Below are 20,680 nucleotides of genomic sequence, written 5' to 3'. Positions count from 1 at the left end.
CGCCTGTAAGAGATGTGTTGACGTTAAATGCAATCGATACAGTGAACTGTTTTTCCTAGCAGAACGGCTGACTGCTGGAGGCATTGGTGGTCGGTCTGCTGTGTGTTGTCGCCCAACGCAGCTGTGCTCTGGCTAGAGTGTGGCTACATTTTAGCATCGTTTATCTTACATTGTTTAGTTGGCGTTACATGCTTTTGTCTTGGCGAAGGGCCAGTGCTTGAATCATTACCTCAAGGCGGTATGGGTGCAGCCAGCGACCGCAGGGGGGGTAGTGGTATGCCGCAGAGAAACTTGTGGAGTGTGGTAGCAGTTGTCTGTTTGAAGAAGCCTGTGTCCCCACCGTATGTGGAGAGAGAGAGAGAGAGAGAGGGAGGGGGAGGTATGAGGGGAGGTAGAAGTGCTTATAATATCGCTGGTTACTGGCTGTACATCAAGGAGAATGTACGTTCAACTGCCCTCTCTCCTGTTGCAATCTTTTGGGATAACGATTTTTCCCTGTACATGTGTTGCATTATTAGCCGTTGATCACAAGTGCTGCCTTTCTTTTCACGACAATTTCGACGTGTAGTTAGAACAGTAAAGCATTTTCCATCAGGTGTGCCAGCATGTATTGGCTTCAGTTACGTGTCCTACAGACTGATTGTCGAACAATGCAGGGGGATTCATCCGTACCAACCTCCCACGACAAGCAGTGATAGACGCAGTCCTCAGTTGTATGCTTACAGGTAATACACTTAATAAACTACTCTCTGTCCAACACCAGCAACTTATCAGTTGAACACTTCCCACCAAAAATAAAGATAGTACCTTTCACTCCTTCATTTTTCCCACAAGCTTGTAGGTGAAGCGTAGAGTTTGAGTACATATGCTCCTAGTTTCGAGTGATATTGTGAAATATTTTCCCAGCAGGATGACACAAGTTGTAAGGCGTCGTCAATTTTTTAGCTGTATTGCGATTTTAGGCACTCCTTGTGTAGCGCTATGCATATAGTTATGTTGTTAGGACAGATTTTATGATTAATTAGGACCGATCTTCACTTGAGTTCAACCGAAGTAAATAAAGTACACTAACGTGACATTCCTCTTCTGCATCCAGACAGTTTCCATGTGTTGTGGGGTGCACTTGGGCTTTCCGTCCAAAATGACCTCATCTGAGTCCCGGAAAGGGCACCGCCATTTTAATTTCCCGCCAAATCCCGGTTGGGGGCGGGGGGGGGGGGGGGGTGAGACATCAGCACAGCTCTGGGAGAAAGAAATTACCCCCAAAATTCTAAATTCTTTACAAATGATTGTTTAACAGCGGGTAACACTGCGGGGCGCAGCTAGTAATATTAATACATTTCGCAACAGGGCAGTACCTGCAAGCATGTGTGATGATAGTAATATTTCATATTAAGTCCTTTCTAATTTTAAATATGTACGGAGCATCTACAGAAAATTTTAGCCTCATCATAAATAATCTTAAAAATCTGTTGGCATATTTAACAGAAAACAACAAAGAAATGGAGGTTGATTATAGTTTCATCACATATTTCTGAGATATTTCTTTCGAAATGAATTTCTAGCAATCAGTGAGGTTCTTTAATTCCTACCACAAAGTTGCAGACTAGCACAGCCCACTGCTAAAACCAATCATTGATAAGACAGGTCTAATAAATAACACAGTCTTAAAAAAACAATATTCAAGGTATCTTCGATGACAGTGTGCAGTTGCTTATATTAATTGTTAGTATTATTCAGGATACAGAACCAACTATATCTGAGTTCAAGACAATACTTAATAAGCTAAAAATCGAGAATATTTTTAAAGAGAAGTGCCATGTCAAGCAACAATATTATGACAGTATGCAACATAGAGCAGGTGAAAATTGGTATAACCAAAAATTAAAAGAAGCAGGTACCTTTAAGATTATGTCACCATATTCATCGAGAGACGATTTTGTTACTGTCGACGCTCGCTCCACTTGTTTCTCGTTTTGACTAATGGGGCGTTAATTTTGAATTTTTGGTGCAAGTTTTCGTGATGTGCCTGCTAGGGAGAAACTAATTTGATTTGTGTGTGTGTGTGTGTGTGTGTGAGAGAGAGAGAGAGAGAGAGAGAGAGATGGGGGGAGGAGTGAGTTGAGAACCGGGAGGAGTGAGTTGAGAACCAGTTGTTTTTGGATAAACCAAGATGTTTGGTGCACTACATTTTCTTTAAGAAAGTGTTCTTATATAATTAGTTAAGTGTTTCAAATAGGGTTTTGTTACGTAGTATTGTGTATTAATTCAAAATACTCTCTCCATGTGTAACTTCTTTTCGTGTGTGGTAGCAGTCTTCTATTGTAATCTTCTGGTAGAGACTTATAATCTCTCTGATGAGCACTTATATTGAGTGAGTGTCTCTTTCTATATGTTTCCCACACCACCTTGCCTTTGTCTTTATATGTATGAGTGACTGTGTGTGCTCTGTTGTGTTGAATACCCACACCGTTGGTTTGATACAGGGCGATATGTGAATCTGCTTTCACACTACACGCTTCCGGCAGAGAAAGGAGTGAAGAGATTTTCGACATTGTTCCATGAAAGTTTGCATTGGTCGTGGCTGCAAGAGTGACCTGAAACTGATGCTGCGGAGGGAAATTACACTATTTTTCCTGAACAGCCTGAAAAACCGTTAAACCTCCTGAAAATCTTCTAATCCCACTGCACATGAACTCTGTTTCTGCTGTGAATGGCTTTTGTACTTCGTTTTATACTGTTACGCAATCCACTTAGTTTAAATCTTTCTAAGAGAAACAAATTAAATGTTACCACCGAACGAGCCACGCCAGCTGGGCCTAGAACAGAGGCTGACCTGCGGCAGTGAGGCGTAGTACTTGGTCCACCAGTCGGGGGCTTCAATTTCTTCTTCGGCAATGGTGGGAGCTGCGTGCTTACGACGCCACACCAGTCCCATTCCGAGGCGACCCTTCTTTTTACGCTCAGGTTCGTCTTTCTTTGGCTCCTATGGCATTAGTAAATCCGAACATGAGGTTTGCACACAGTTAAAAGTGAGTTTTGTACATCACATAGACTTGACGTGGAAACAGAATTATAATAATTTTGTGTCTGGGACGTGTTTTCTTCAGCTGACAAAAAAAAGTAAAAATGTTTGAGTTTCCAATTAAAAGTGTGGTGCGAATGGAATTTCGCAAGAAGTTTGCTAAAAATATTCACTGTACTCTACTTTAAAATATCTTTAAAATTTTGTTTAAAATTGACGTAGGAATGTAGAGAAAATGTAGTAACTGGAGAATACTTGTGTGACAGATATTCAAAACGTAACAAACTAAGGCAAAAACTGCAAAAAGTACCAGAACATAAATACATTGAGTTTGAAATGGTTAGCGCAGTAAGAAACACTCCTTGTCTGAAATAATACCAGCAGTGTAGTGTCAATCACACTTAGAATAGAAAATGTCCCACTCACGGAGAAAATGAAGAAGTGATAACGTGATTTAGTTTCCCGGATTCTGAAAACTACATTCTGTTGTGGAATTTCTGAAAGTGACAGACTTCCAGATCTTAGCTTCTTCTACTTGACAATATAGTAACGATGAAAAACCGACCGCTAATCATGTCAGTTTATTTTTCTTCTATAATTTCTCCGCAGTTTTTGGCATTCAGTGGTCAAAAGAAACGGAAGCGTTGTACTTGGTTGTTCTAGGTACTTCGAACGTAGATTCTCATTGTATTACCAAGATTAATACTATATAATTTTACAACGTAGCAGACTTTGATCTGAACAGTAACTGAGGATCGGAAAACAGACAAATCGGTCATGCAGCTTCTATGAATATAGTGTATAATGTTCTTTATTTCTAATCCTTTCGAAATTCGTTTAGGTGAATATTTACTAGATGATTAAATGAGTACTTTCATGGAATTGTACATGCAATGTTGCTGAATGTGTAAGAATTTGCACGTTTGAATATTTTACACTAGATTGGTATATTTTAGTAGTACACTTCCTTCAGCTAAACCTTGCACATTTTTCTTAGCTATCTGGCACTATTTTCATTATCTATGGTGTATAGAAAACGTTTTCAAATTTTTTTCTGAGTTGACTTTTGAAAAATATAAAGCTTTTCCCCAACGTCTATCAGTTCTGCTTCTTCGGCATTTCAGCCACCCCTATGTTCCAGCGGTTCCAAGATATTAGCTAGTACAGCCCCCTTCCTCACCACCACCGCCGTCAATATTAACACCTAACTAAACATTAAAAAGAAAAATAATTTTCTTGGAACTATTATTTTTAAAATGACGAACGATAAATATTTAGTTTTCATGTGCGTTTTACTAAAACACAAACACGAACATTTGGTACTGCTTATTTTAAACAACCTGTTTTTTTTATAAAATGGGAAGCCATTCTGAGTGCATTACGAGTGCTTCCTACAGTTCCTTCTTAAAAAAGAAAGCTAATTATCCGTATTGAGGGTAGATATTTGTACATAACATGATTCCTCTGCATCGAGTCCCTCTCTAACGACACTTTCTTCACCCATACCCTGCACCCCTATTTAAAATCAACCAAATTCAAATATCATACTTATCCCCCTCCCCCCCCCCCCCCCCTGCGCTGTTTGTAAATCACTTGATCACTGGATTTCTTGCTTCTGAACTAGTACAAGTTGGCAGACTTCAGACTGCCAATGCTTTGCGTCTGAGCACTGTTCACTAACAATAATTACAATTAATATAGTGTTCAGCAGTATAGTAGCCAACATGTTGTCACTGTTGTGTTGTGATGCCAATTTGTTCGATTATCTGTTGCGAAGTACCTAAGGGAGCACGAAGAAATTTATTGTCCAAACTGTGAGAAAGCATTGCCATGAGATAGTGAAGCTTTTATTAGGTGTATGTCTCACTTCTTTGTCGTACGTGCTCAGTACGAAGTACCAAGTACGTGTTCAGTAGGTGAATTACGTGAGGAAGATGTTGTTCATACATTCCCCTCACAAGCTGTAATCTACAACACATCGTGTCGTGCATTAATGCTAGTATCTGAAAATTTTAATCACTGGTAATTTATTTAGTCTGTAATCCAATCTTATGACGTAGTTATAATAGAAATGATATTTTACCAGCGATTTAGTTTCGTGACTAAAATACAATCAAATCCAGTTTGTTTTTATGGTCAAACCAACCTATGTCCATTTTGGTACGTTACTTTCTATACGCGCTGTGAGGTCGCCCTAGTCACTAAACACTGTCCTTATTTGAATAATTAATGCCAGTAACACTGTCGTAGATGCAACAAGGCACTGTTCTTAAACACATTCAGTTCCTTGCTGCAGTACGATCCCGACACTTTCAGAGCTAGTCATAGCGTGTTATACTCCCTGTGATTATGAATATGTGTGCACCAGTAACGTGTCAGCAATGTGTCACGCGATTCTTTGTCTGTACCTATGGAACAATAGATGCACGATCTCATGCGTTTGTTATTGGTACCAGACACACTACGTTAGACATGCTGCGACGACAATGCGTCTCAGACTGTAGTTTTATCAGTTGGAGTCACAGGTTCATTCTCTCTGTTCAGATTCTAAAATATTCTAGTCTTTGCCATTATGGAGACTGCCATGGCTCTCTTCTTTACGCTATACACTGAGGTGACAAAAGTCATGAGATACCTCCTAATACCGTGTCGGACCTCCTTTTGCTCGGCGTAGTGTAGCAACGCGACGTGGCGTGGACTCAGGAAGTCGTTGGAAGTCACCTACGAAAATATTGAGTCATACTGCCTCTACAGCAGTTCATAATTGCGAATGTGTTGCCAGTGAAGGTTTTTGTGCACGAACTGACCTAACGATTACGCCTCATAAATGTCCGATGGGATACATGTCGGGCGATCTGGGTGGCCAAATCATTCACTCGAATTGACTACGAAGTCTTTCGCGACGGAGTCCTTGCATAAAAAGTTCTCGGTTTACTTGCCGCGTCAAATTTGGATAAAATCCCAAGCTTTCGATGACTACCTCCGTCATCTTCGTCAGGGGTAAAACTGACTGTCGTGGACCGGTGAGGCTTCCGCTGCTCATAAAAGCGGAAGCCTCACCGGTCCACGATAGTCAGTTTTACCCCTGACGAAGATGACGGAGGTAGTCATCGAAAGCTTGGGATTTTATCCAAATTTGACGCGGCAAGTAAACCGAGAACTTTTTATGCATTCACTCGAATTGTCGAGAATTTTCTTCAAACCAATCGCGAATAATCGTGGCCCGGTGGCATGGCGCTTTGTCATCCATAAATTTTACGTTGCTGTCTGAGAACAGGAAGTCCACAAATAGTCGAACATAACCATTTGCAGTCAATGATCGGCTCACCTGGGCCAGAGGACCCAGTCCATTCCATGTAAACACACCACGCAGCATTATTGTGGAGCCACCACCATCTTCCACAGTGCCTTGGTGACAACTTTGGTCCATGGGGTCTCCGCCACACTCAAACCCTACCATCAGGTCTTACCAACTGAAATCGGGACTCATATGACGAGGCCACGGTTTTTCAGTATCTACGGTCCAATCGATATGCTCTCGAGCGCAGGAAAGGTGCTGGAGGAGTTGTGCTCTTAGCAAAGGTACTCGCGTCGATCGTCTGCTGCCATAGCCCACTAACACCAAATTTTGCCGCACTGTCCTAAGGGATACGTTAGTCCTATGTTCCACATTGAGCTCTGGTATTATTTAACGCAGTGTTATTTGTCTCTTATCACTGACAACTCTACTCAAACGCTGCTGCTCTCGGTCGTTAAGTGAAGGCCGTTGGCCACTGCGTTGTCCGTGGTGAGAGGTAATGCCTGAAACGTGGTATTCTCGGTAGACTCTTGACGCTGTGGAGCTCAGAATATTGGATTCCCTAGCGATCTCCGAAATGGAATGTCCCATGAGTTAGTCTCAACTACCATTCCGTGTCAAAGTCTTTAATTGGCGTCATCGGGCTACAATCACGTTGGAAACATTTTCACATGAATTACCTGGTTCAAATTACCCCTCCGCCAATGCACTGCCCTTGTATACCTTGTGTACGTGATACCACCGCATCTGTATACGTGCACATCGCTATTCCACGACTTTTGTCACCAAGGGTACGTCCGTACGGTTTGCATGTAAATCGTCTCTGTGGACAGTTATATAACTTGCTTCTTTCTCGTGCCGAATCAGTGTAAACCTTTACGCTTGAATTTTTTTGCATGTGGCCAAACACATATAGTTACTCACAGTGGTCTGAAGAAACGAACTCAAAATCAATCCTGGAAATCAGAATTGTCTAGAGAGCCCAGATAAACCAACTTTTGAATCATTTCGACAGAGATCTAATCTCTGAAAATCTCTGAAAACCCATGAGACCTTTACCAACTACTTCTATTCCTAATATTTGCAAATAAAATAATCTCTACTTTTATAAATTGTCGTGCTGTGATGTTCAGTCTGTTGACTAGACTGATTCATCTATCCAAGCTAATATATTTTTCGAAGAGAAACCTTAGGTCTGAAGCTGCAGACTCTTGCTGAATGCATGACTGGAATATGTGACGATTAGTTTATATTCTCAGGCACTAAGCTTTTATTGTTACATAATGAACTCTAGTTAAGGTTTATTAGTATTTCCGTCAGAAGGAACTATATAGACGGCGTTTCGTAAAATGCATTCCTTTGCCCGTTCCTACATTTGTTACAGCATGAAATATTATCATTGTTGCGAAAATATTCGTGCAGTCACTGCCAGAGTATTTGTGTAGTCAAAAGTTATATTACACGTTCACACGATACTTTTTATAGTAACACTCCAGAGGTCAAAGACGTAAACTGCTTCAGTACCAACAACGACAGCACCGAAGCAACGTAGTTGTTCTAAAACAATACCTAAATATGTAATATCTGATCACTGTGTATCAGTTGTGTACCACGGGCAATTTCGTGGATGTCAGAAAGTCTTGCCACACTAGCGAAAATCTAACGGTATATTCACCGTTTATTCTACGTAATGTAAGAAATGAATGTAAATAAGATAATACTCTGTCATATTTCATGTCCGATATGCGTAAGGTCTGCTCAATATAATATTTCTGATAGTGACTGTTTCATTAGACCATACCAAACGAGTTACAGATATTATATTTTTAGAATATCCTTAGCATATTTGTAGCCGGGATCATGGCATATTAATCGAGATGTGCTATATTTGACATTACAAATATCATTTTATACAATATTATTAGATTAATTTTTGAGAGAAAATTTGTTTTAATACTCTACGGATAGGAAGAGTTGTGTCTCTTCGTATTAAAAAAATTGAATACCTGTATTTCTTGTAGAAGTTTCTCCTTATCGTCCAGCGGAGTTTTTCTACACCGAAAGAAGTCCCACAGTTTCTTTTTTTCTAAAACAATTGAAAACAAGATAGTTGAATGTCACATAATATCACTGAAAAACTCCTTAACTGCTTTATATACACAAGAATGGAGTGCAAATGTGAGGCAGACGGACGGAAAAACGATTGTCAATAAGCCTATTTACAAGCCCTAATTTCTCTCATCTTCGTGGTCCTTACGCGGAATCTATGTTGGCGGCCGGAAAATCATTCTGGTGTCAACTTCAGATGTCGGTTCTCTAAATTTTCTCAATAGCGTTCCTCGAAAATAGCGTCGCCCATCCCTCCAGGGATTCCCATTTGAGTTCACGAGGTATCTCCGTAATACTTGCTTGCTGATCGAACTTACCGATAACAAATCTAGCAGCACGGCTCTGAATTATGTCGATGTCTTCTTGTAATTCGACCTAGTCGTTGTCCCTAACACTCCAGCAGTGCTCAAGAATAGGTCACATTAGCGTTCCATATGCCGTCGCCTTTTAAGATGAGCTACACTTTTCCAAAATTCTGTCAACAAAACGAAGTCGAGAATTCGCCTTCCTTACTACAGACCTAAGGTGTTAATTCCATTTCATATCGATTTTCACCTTCACGCCTAGATATTTAATCGGTGTAACTGTGTCAAGTTGCACGCTACTAATGCTGTACTTGAACTTAAAGGATTTTTCTTCCTACTCATCCCCATTAACTAACATTTCTCTACATTTAGAGCAAGCTGCCATTCATCACACCTACTGGAAATTTTGTCTAAGTCGTCTTGTATCTTCCCACAGTCACTCAACTTCGACATCTTCCCATACACTACAGCATCATAAGAAAACAGTTGCAGATTGTTGCCCACCCTGTCCGTCAGATCATTTATGTATAGAGAACAACGCGGTCCTGTCACACTTCCATAGCGCACTCCTGACGATAGCCTTGTCTCTGATGAACACTCGCCGTCGAGGAAAACGTATTGGGTTATTTAAAAATCCTTCGAGATATTCTTTTATCTCCGGACCTAATCGCCACGCGGGATTAGCCGAGCGCTCAAAGGCGCTGCAGTCATGGACTGTGCGGCTGGTCCCGGCGGAGGTTCGAGTCCTCCCTCGGGCATGGGTGGGTGTGTTTGTCCTTAGGATAATTTAGGTTATGTAGTGCGCAAGATTAGGGACTGACGACCTTAGCAGTTAAGTCCCATACGATTTCACACACATTTGAACATTTTTGGACCTAATCCGTTTCCTCGGTCCTTCGTCAACAGTTTGCAGTGGAGCAACGGGACGAACGCTTTCCGAAAACCAGTGACTGAAATCTGCATGTTGTCCTTCATTCAAGGTTTCAAGATGTCATGAAAGAAAGGGCAAGCTCAATTTCGCACTCAATTTCGCACGCTTTCTAAATCAGTGCTGATATGCGGACAAAAGCTTTTCTGTCTCAAGGAAATTTACTATATTCGAACACATAATGTGATCAATAACTCTGCAGAAAAACCCAAGTTTAAGGATATTGGCCTGTAATTATGCGGCTCCGTTCTTTTACGTGTCTTATATACGGGAGCCATATGCGATTTTTTCAGTAACTTGGGCCTTTGCGAATGGCGAGAGATTAGCCATAAATACAAGGTAAGTAAGGTGCCAGTGCTATAGAGTACTACCCGTAAAACCAACTTGGGATTCCTTTTCGATCTAACGATTTATTTCCTTTCACCTCCTTCAGTTGCTTCTCTACGTCAGGGATGCCAGTTTCGGGACTCCGTGCGACAGTCAAACGGCGTTTTGTTTGTACTATCCTCCTGCATCAATTATTTATTAAAAGCGAAATTCAAAACGTCACCTTCCCTTTTGCTGTCTTCTAATGCCACCCAAGATTGATCGTCAAGTGACTGGATAGAAGCCTTCCAACCGATTAGTGACTTTCTGTATGATCATAAATTTCTCCGTTTCTCGGCAATATCTTTCGCAAAGGCAAAACGGTGGAAGCTGCGCGAGTCGCGCATTGATCTTCTTATGCACGAACGAATTTCTATTAAGTTTTTTCTGCCGACATTTGCGCTTCCATTTTCGAACCGAGAGTGCACCAATCTCTGTTTCCTCAGAATTTCCCAAATATGATTATTAAACCACAGAGGGTCTCTTCCATCCTTAATACACTTACTTAGTACATACGTATCCATAGCGTGATAGTAATCAATATAAACTTGGCACACAGTTTCTCTACGTCCGTCTTACTGTAGCAAAATTATGTCCATTCATTGTCTAAGTGGGATGCTAACACCTGCTTATCTGTTTTTTTTGTCATAAGTAGTTCCTAGCATTCTTGATGGATTTATTAACTTTAGTAACCGTCGTCGCTATCGCTATCTCTACACTGACAGGTCAGCTTGTTTGTAGCTACAAGGTTTAAAATATCTCCATTGCGTGTGGGTTGTCTAACCAGTTATTCGAGGCGGTTGTCCGTCAACGTGATCAAGAGTACTTATTTATAGTATCGGCACCAATTGAGAGATTTATACCAAATAAATTAACAAACAACGGAGCTGATCCTCCTTGGTACAGAAAACGGGTTAGAACACTGTTGCAGAAACAACGAAACAAACATGCCAAATTTAAAAAGACACAAATTCCCACGAATGGCGATCTTTGACAGAAGCTCGAAATTTAGCACGGACCTCAATGCAAGATGCTTATAACAGTTTCCACAACGAAACTTAGTCTCGAAACCTGGCAGAAAATCCAAAGAGATTGTGGTCGTTTGTGAAGTATGTTAGCGGCAAGTACAACCAATGCCTTCTCTGCGCGATAGAAATGGAGATACTATCGAAGACAGTGCTGCCAAAGCAGAGTTACTAAACACAGCCTTCCAAAATGCCTTCAAAAAGAAGACGAAGTAAATATTCCACAACTGGAATCGAGTACAGCTGCCAACATCAGTAACATAGAAGTAAATGTCCTCGGAGTAGTGAAGCAACTTAAATCACTTAATAAAAGCAAGTCTTCTGGTCCAGACTGTATACAAATTAGGTTCCTTTCGGAGAATGCTGATGCATTAGCTCCACACTTAACAATCACACCAATATTCAAGAAAGGTAGTAAGAGTAATCCACCAAATTAGAGACCCATACCGTTAACGTCGATATGCAGCAGGATTCTGGAACATATATTGTGTTCAAACATTATGAATTACCTCGAAGAAAACGGTCTATTGACACACAGTCAATATGGATTTAGAAAACATCGTTCTTGTGAAACACAACTAGCTCTTTATTCGCATGAAGTGTTGAGTGCTATTGACAGATCGATTCCGTATTCTGGATTTCCAGATGGCTTTTGACACTGTACCACAGAAGCGGCTCGTAGTGAAATTGCGTGCTTATGGAATATCGTCTCAGTTATGTGACTGGATTAGTGATTTCCTGTCAGAGAGGTCACAGTTCGTAGTATTTGACGGAAAGTCATCGAGTAAAACAGAAGTGATTTCTGCCTTTCCCCAAGGTAGTGTTATAGGCTCTTTGCTGTTCCTTATCCATATAAATGATTTGGGAGACCATCTGAGCAGCCGTCTTAGGTTGTTGGAAGATGACGCTGTCGTTTATCGACTAATAAAGTCATCAGAAGATCAAAACAAACTGCAAAACGATTTAGCAAAAATATCTGAATAGTGCGAAAAGTGGCAGTTGACCCTAAATAACGAAAAGTGTGAGGTCATCCACATGAGTGCTAAAAGTAACTCGTTAAACTTCGGTTACACTAAAAATAAGTCTAATCTAAAAGCCGTAAATTCAACTAAATACCTAGCTATTACAATTGCGAACAACTTAAAATGGAAGGAACACATAGAAAATGTTGTGGGGAAGGCTAACCAAAGACTGCATTTTATTGGCAGGACGCTTAGAAAATGTAACAGGTCTACTAAGGAGACTGCCTACACTACGCTTGTCTGTCTTCTTTTAGAATACTGTTGCGCGGTGTGGGATCCTTGTCAGATAGGACTGACGGAGTATATCGAAAAAGTTCAAAGAAAGGCAGCACGTTTTGTATTATCGCGAAATATGGGAGAGAGTGTTACAGACATGATACAGGATTTGGGCAGGACATCATTAAAAGAAAGGCGTTTTTCGTTGCGACGGAATCTTCTCATGAAATTCCAAACACCATCTTTCTCCACCGAATGCGAAAATATTTTGTTGACACCGACCTACATAGGGAGGAACGATCACCACGATAAAATAAGGGAAATCAGAGCTCGTACGGAAAGATATAGGTGTTCATTCTTTCCGCGCGCTTTACGAGATTGTAATAATAGAGAATTGGGAGGGTGGTGCGATGAACCCTCTGCCAGGCACTTAAATGTGATTTGCAGAGTATCCATGTAGATGTAGATGCAGATGTACTTCATGAGATTGTCTGTCCATACCATCTGCACTGAATCCATAGTTATCTCTGTTTATACACGTTAGATTAAAAAACTCCTCCAACTAATACTGTAGGATCTGGGTATTTCCACGCTACTGCGCGTAAACTTTCCTAGAATGGTTTTACAACTGTTACGGCACAATCAGGTGGCCGGAAAAATCAGCCGATAATTTCTTTGAGTTCTCCTCACCCTGCTATTCGTTTCCGTGTAACTTAACAGTAAGACTCAATTTTGACCTCAGTGGACACTATATTTTCTTCGACAGCAATGAACACTCACCCTCCTACGGGGTCTAATCCGTCTTTTCGTTATATGTTCCATGCCTCGCTAGATATTTTGGCTCTTTCCACTTCGGGTTTCAGCCAGCCATCTGTTCCGAGGGTAATTTGAGCGCAACAACTTTCCTGGAGGGCAGTAAGTCCAGGAACATTTTACGAATACTGCGACAATTTACACTCCTGGAAATTGAAATAAGAACACCGTGAATTCATTGTCCCAGGAAGGGGAAACTTTATTGACACATTCCTGGGGTCAGATACATCACATGATCACACTGACAGAACCACAGGAACATAGACACAGGCAACAGAGCATGCACAATGTCGGCACTAGTACAGTGTATATCCACCTTTCGCAGCAATGCAGGCTGCTATTCTCCCATGGAGACGATCGTAGAGATGCGGGATGTAGTCCTGTGGAACGGCTTGCCATGCCATTTCCACCTGGCGCCTCAGTTGGACCAGCGTTCGTGCTGGACGTGCAGACCGCGTGAGACGACGCTTCATCCAGTCCCAAACATGCTCAATGGGGGACAGATCCGGAGATCTTGCTGGCCAGGGTAGTTGACGTACACCTTCTAGAGCACGTTGGGTGGCACGGGATACATGCGGACGTGCATTGTCCTGTTGGAACAGCAAGTTCCCTTGCCAGTCTAGGAATGGTAGAACGATGGGTTCGATGACGGTTTGGATGTACCGTGCACTATTCAGTGTCCCCTCGACGATCACCAGTGGTGTACGGCCAGTGTAGGAGATCGCTCCCCACACCATGATGCCGGGTGTTGGCCCTGTGTGCCTCGGTCGTATGCAGTCCTGATTGTGGCGCTCACCTGCACGGCGCCAAACACGCATACGACCATCATTGGCACCAAGGCAGAAGCGACTCTCATCGCTGAAGACGACACGTCTCCATTCGTCCCTCCATTCACGCCTGTCGCGACACCACTGGAGGCGGGCTGCACGATGTTGGGGCGTGAGCGGAAGACGGCCTAACGGTGTGCGGGACCGTAGCCCAGCTTCATGGAGACGGTTGCGAATGGTCCTCGCCGATACCCAGGAGCAACAGTGTCCCTAATTTGCTGGGAAGTGGCGGTGCGGTCCCCTACGGCACTGCATAGGATCCTACGGTCTTGGTGTGCACCCGTGCGTCGCTGCGGTCCGGCCCAGGTCGCCGGCACGTGCACCTTCCGCCGACCACTGGCGACAACATCGATGTACTGTGGAGACCTCACGCCCCACGTGTTGAGCAATTCGGCGGTACGTCCACCCGGCCTCCCGCATGCCCACTATACGCCCTCGCTCAAAGTCCGTCAACTGCACATACGGTTCTCGTCCACGCTGTCGCGGCATGCTACCAGTGTTAAAGACTGCGATGGAGCTCCGTATGCCACGGCAAACTGGCTGACACTGACGGTGGCGGTGCACAAATGCTGCGCAGCTAGCGCCATTCGACGGCCAACACCGCGGTTCCTGGTGTGTCCGCTGTGCCGTGCGTGTGATCATTGCTTGTGCAGCCCTCTCGCAGTGTCCGGAGCAAGTATGGTGGGTCTGACACACCGGTGTCAATGTGTTCTTTTTCCCATTTCCAGGAGTGTACTTTTAACCCCTTCAGGGGCAAAATAAAAAAAATAATTTTTAATTTTTCCTTTCTTTATTGTATTAATTTTCATACAGTGAGACAGAAAAATGTAAAAATTAAATGAAATATACATAAACTGAACACAAACAGGGTGGTTTCAAATGGAACCACTGTCCGCTAAATGTCATCACTTTTGATGATACAGTAAAAAGCAATTCCTTTCTGCAGATAAGCATAAGGCTACCTGACAGTGACTACATGTCCATCTGCTTCTGTGGGGTTCTTTTTTTGTGCTGCAGTGCACAAAGCGCCTTGAGGTTCCATGTTTTGGCAGATGTTTTGCTTCCGATATATGTTTCTCATGGGGAACAACAGTTCTGAATTTTTTTTTGCAGATGGTTCTGACGGCGTACTGGGATCTTTGAAGACATTACTGCCTACCAGGCCTGTGGCAACACGTCTTCGAAAATCCTTTAGGACTTGCTTCGCTGTTGGATTACATAATCGAAACAGAATAAATGCATTTCCAATAGAAATATCAACTATATACCAAAATAATCTTAGCCACCACTTTTGTGATTTCCTGTCTATTGCATAAAAACTGTTCATCATATCTACCTTATCGACACATCCCATATTTGCATTGTATGATTTCACAATTTTTGGGCAAGGTACCTTTGTGATTTTTCCGTCCTTTTCTTAACGGCTGACTTCTTCAACACATACAGGCGAATCAGTTGTAGACAGCAACATTACTACACATTTGTCTTTCCATTTGATGCAGGCAATGCCCTCAGAACGAACTGATCAGTCAAACTCTCCTCTTTGCAACTCTTTGTTAGTTTTTAGCTTAGGAAGTCCTTTTCTGTGTGATCTAATTGTTCCACAGGCAAAACGTCTGTCATATTTTAGCTACTGTAAAAGTGAGACACTGGTAAAAAAATTGTCAAAGTATATGTGGTATCTCTTTCCTTCCAAGCCTTTACACATAACTCTCACAATTCTCTCTCCTAAGGATTTTTCCACTGTCTTCAACTTTTCCAGTACATATCTGAAAATCACAAATATATCCAAGCTTATCAGCTCTGACCCAAGTTTTGTATCCCCTCTTGATTGGCCTTTGAGGCATATATTGTTTGAATGCGATTCGTCCTTTCAACTTCACCATGCATTCATCTATAGCTTGCTCCTTAGAAAGTACATAGAATTCTTTGAAGTTTATCAGTATCTGATTAGTGGACGGATTTTATATAATTTTTCATAATTTCTGCTTTCCCTTGAAGGCATAACAGCGTTGTCATTGATGTGGATATGTGTCAAAATCCAGCTAAACCTTTTTACCAACATTAGTGAGTAAATGTACTCATCTCGAAGTTCCTTACGGGATAACCAGCAATCACAATAATAACAAGGTTTCTTGATTCCCATTAGAATGTTTATAGCCAAAAATACGTTTAGATCTGCTTTAGAAAGAGGGCTGAATTTGCCACCTTTCTGTGTTGCGTACAGGTTAGACTGGAAAACTATGTGTTCTAACATAGTGTCACAAAACAGACACAAAAAAGATCTACTGGTTGGATACCTTCACTGTCATTTTTAAGTTTTCCTGGTACACCAGCTTCCTCTGAAAAATTGGCGGCAAAGTTCATTGCACTGACGTCCTTTCTGCATGAAAAATTCACTATGAAAGACAGTGGCAAATTGTCATTATTGCTGAAACTATCATCACTGTCGTTGTCAAAATGGTCCTCACTCTCACTTTCCGAAATAATTTGAGATAAAAAAGGTGTTTTCATTCGCAAATCCAGATCACTGCCTTCAGCTAGCACATCACTTTCACTATCACTGCTAGTGTCAATTTGTGAGTCGGGATCTGAAGGAATATCTGCGAAAAGGCACTCCAGAATATACTCATCCTTTAACTGGAAAAAAAAAATTCGTCAGACCTACTAATGCTGTCGTTACAGGAGCAGTGGTTTAAAATGACCACAAATGACCACAACATTCACGGAAATAAATGCATTATTTTGGTTATTATCGCAGAACGTATAGTATTAATGTAAACAGAACAGTATTCTGCATTTAATACATGCACAACTGTTACCTAATACAAAAGAATACAGTCACAATTTGAGAACAAAGACGTTCGCGCACAGCGTACAAAAATGGCTATCCAACTCGCCTCAATACTTGGTAATATTTACAGATTTTGAAGCGGTTTTAGTGACAGCCGCTAGAGGGCAGCACCAACTAGGCTGCTGAATGGTGTCCCCAAATGTAGCCACTGCCTTTTTGCCACAAAATGAGAAAATTGTAGGTGGTTTCAAACGGAACCACTTGCCCTGAAAGGGTTAAAACATCGACAGTCGTTGTGTATGTACTTTGTACGTGATCTGATTTCACTCTCTGCGAATCGACTTTATAGAGTTCATCAGAGCAGCTCAAACTACCGCTTAGCCTAAAATACCCTCATGTCCACTCCACGAGTACTCTGCTACCAAAGTAGCTGCTTTTTTTGTGTAGTGTTCCCTGGTCTATTAAGTAGAGTCCCGCAGTTCTCCACCCCACAGAGCACGTCCAGAAATCTGCAGACTTGACCGTCACAGAATCGACGAAGCCTCTGGTTGAGACCCTGCACTCGGCTCCAAACTAAAGGACCGCGATCGATTCTTGGTACGAAGTAGCAAATCGTGAGCTCCGCTTGAACTCCGCGAGGGAACCGAGCAGTCTTCATCATTTCCGCAAATCGCCTGTAGGTACGAGGGCGGCCTCACAACCCAAGCGACGGGCGTCATTGGTGCCGACATGCGCAACAACTTACAGACGACTGCACCCTGCACTCCATTTTTTATAATCACATATGAATATATTAATGCATACATACATAAATAAGCCCTGAATGCAAATACAATTAACATTTTAAAAGAAATAGGCCCTAGCTTCACAAAAGAAATATTTGTTTACTGTATCCAATAGTTAAATGAACAAACTGCAACTTACGTTTACTTTGTATGAAATTTTCTTTATATGTGAACACACAAATATGCGGAATACAAATACAGTTAAAAGTTTATAAGAATTAAGTACGGGATTCACCAAAAATATTTTTGCAGTGTATCCAGTATTCTTATGTTCAAACAGTACTTTAAATAAAGAATTCCTTTGCTTGTGGTAAATTGTTCCATTTCCATCATTGAACCACAGGATAAATTAATCACTTTTATACAGCTGGCAACACATGGATCTTATGAAATAGTCTTCTGAATCTTCAATATTCTTCACACCAGAGGACTACTTCACAATGAGCTTGTTAGTTTTCAATCATGAAAATATTCCAGTTGAAAATTATTTTAGTCTTGCATATTAATATAGGATGTTGATATTTGTAATGGTAGACACAGTAGCTACTAAATTTCAAGCAATATCCTGATATAATTCACTAAATAGCCTTCTTCTGGATAGTTATGAAACAGAATTTTTTTTTCTGTCTTCTTGTACTTTTCTGAACCTTTTCCGTAACTGTAAAGAATAGTGCCACGATAATATGGCAAGCGATATCTCTCTTCAGGTAGATAAAGTAGTCTTATGATGATTTAAAACGTCTTCTTGTAGAGACTTATATTGACTCCCTGCCAACTAAAGTAAAAAATAATTAATAATATTGATATCTTATTGAACCCACACACAACAACCAAGAGTCAATACCACCCTCAAAAGAAGAAATCCTCAAGCACATCCACCATCTCAAAAACAACAAAGCGGCTGGTGAAGACAACATGGTAGCACAACTACTGAAAAATTTAGGCTCTAAATCAGTTGAGAAGCTCACGGAAATTATCAAAGAAATTTGGACAACAGAAGAATTATCTGACGATTGAAAGTGTGCACTTATCCACCCCCCTGCACAAAAAAGGAGACAGAACGGATGTCACCAATTACCGAGGCATTTCACTACTACCAGTCACTCACATAATCTTCTCTTCATGTCTATGGCAGAGAACACAGGAACAATTTGAACACAAGATTAGGGAGTATCAAGCGGGTTTCGACCCGGACGTTCCTGCCCTCAACAAATTTTTAATCTAAAAACAAAGTTAAAATACAGAGCTATTAGACATAAGCCCACCATATATACATTCGTCGACTTCAAGAAGGCATATGACTCAGTCGACCGCAAATCCCTTGTCAGCACTCTAATAGAACTCGGACTTGACCAGAAAACATTTAAGCTCGTTGAACAGACAATCTCCAATACTAACTCTAAAGTAAAATTCATGAGAGAATCTCGGAATGTTTTGAGATCAAAACTGGAGTAAGACAAGGAGACGGACTATCTCCAGTTCTGTTCAATATCGTTTTGGACAAGGTCATAAGGGAATGGGAGAGTGAGCTTAGAAAACGTGGCCTATGGAAACCAATGAAGTCACCTGCCTAGCCTTTGCCGATGACCTTGCAATTTTGATAGACAGTGAACGAAATGCAATACATCAAATAGAAATACTCAAGGAATGCGCCGAGAAGGGTGGCTTGCAAATTTCTTTTGAGAAAACGAAACTTATGTGTACACTCTGAAACATACCAAATCTCACCACAAAATATGGACGGATAAACAGGAAAATGGTTCAAATGGCTCTGAGCACTATGGGACCTAACATATGTCATCAGTCCCCTAGAACTTAGAACTACTTAAACGTAACTAACCTAAGGACTCACACACATTCATGGCCGAGGCAGAATTCGAACCTGCGACCGTAGCTGTCGCGCGGTTCCAGACTGAAGCGCCTAGAACCGAGATAAACATAGTTCGACATTTCAAATACCTTGGGGAAATTTTAGAACCTACTGGACTAGAAAAAAATCTCAAGAAACTCGAGTAAAGAAACTAAAGAGAGCCTACGGTCGAACACACCAACTTTACAACAAAAAGTGCATGTCCATGCATGCAAAAATCGGGCACTCCAGCACTGTCATTAAAGCCGAGGTGCTATACGAAGCAGAAACCTTGTCACTCCACAACAAGATGCTAATACAAAATCTACAAAAAGAAGAACGAAAGGTCATTAGGAAAATCCTTGGACCATGAAAAGCTGAAACTGGATATAGACTGCAAACGAACAAAACTACAGAGGAAATTTCAAATATTGCTACTGACATTAGAAAAAGACGCCTTAAATTCTATGGACACATACACAGACTCCCTGAGTATAGGCTCACACTCCAGATACTCACAGACACTGAAAACCTTAAAGGTATGACATGGGCCGAACAAGTACGAAGAGACCTTACTGATGCTCAACTCACCATTCAGGACACTGCAGACCGCAACACCTACAGAAGCGAGATAGACAAGTGGGAAGTCCAGCCAGAGACAAGAACCAAAAAGACCGGTACAAAGTGAAAGGATGAAAGAAAGAAATCCATGAGCGAGAAAATGAAGATCTCATGGAAAAACCGCAGGAAGAACTGTAGAAGCTTCACGTGATTCACAAAGGGTCTACTACGTGTATAATAATAATAATAATAATATAGGGAAATTCTGTAAGTTTTACTGGTTTTTCCATGTTCTTGTGATACTTTGTTTTGTGCTACGCAGTGACTTAAATTAATTGATTCACATCTGCACCATAATTTTCAACATCTACCATATGTGTCCTCTTATCTTTGCTTCTTTGTATTCTATATATGCATAGTATTATTCAAGTGTTGTATGACGATGATTGATCATGTAAGCAGCGGTGTAACCTAAAATTCAAATGGCGGCATTTTCCTTCTTGTGGGGTATCGTATTTTTTTCTGGTCTGGTTAATTCCACGATGTCGACGCCACGCGGAACCGTGCGGTCAATTACCGCCAGTCTACTTCGCATGTTTGCCGTGATCATTCCAGCTGCACCACAGTTGAACCTGTGAATTAAGGTGTCCACGTGGCCGCATATCGTACAGGCGGGGGAACTTGTCATTGGTTGGAACTTTCTAGTTGATGATTAGATACCATGTAGATCGGACGCATGATGGCAATATAGAACTAT

The 20,680-nt window shown here is 41.5% G+C and overlaps 1 protein-coding gene across 1 annotated transcript in view; it reads right to left on the bottom strand.

The window, feature by feature from the left end:
* Positions 1 to 2,627: 2,627 nt before the first annotated feature.
* The window catches only part of LOC124774909 (otoferlin-like), a 188,459-nt gene continuing 170,406 nt past the window's right edge, over positions 2,628 to 20,680 (bottom strand). Inside the window, exons 17-20 of the mRNA XM_047249587.1 lie at positions 16,235 to 16,537; positions 8,330 to 8,409; positions 2,837 to 2,986; positions 2,628 to 2,645 (exon numbers count right to left, since the gene is read on the bottom strand). Coding sequence (XP_047105543.1) covers positions 2,628 to 2,645; positions 2,837 to 2,986; positions 8,330 to 8,409; positions 16,235 to 16,537 — 551 coding nt within the window. The remainder of the gene's footprint in view (positions 2,646 to 2,836; positions 2,987 to 8,329; positions 8,410 to 16,234; positions 16,538 to 20,680) is intronic.

Source organism: Schistocerca piceifrons, chromosome 1 (genome assembly GCF_021461385.2).
Source record: "Schistocerca piceifrons isolate TAMUIC-IGC-003096 chromosome 1, iqSchPice1.1, whole genome shotgun sequence".
NCBI lineage: Eukaryota > Metazoa > Arthropoda > Insecta > Orthoptera > Acrididae > Schistocerca > Schistocerca piceifrons.
The sequence above is the reverse complement of the archived record's forward strand: the minus strand, read 5'-3'. Positions and strand labels throughout refer to the sequence as shown.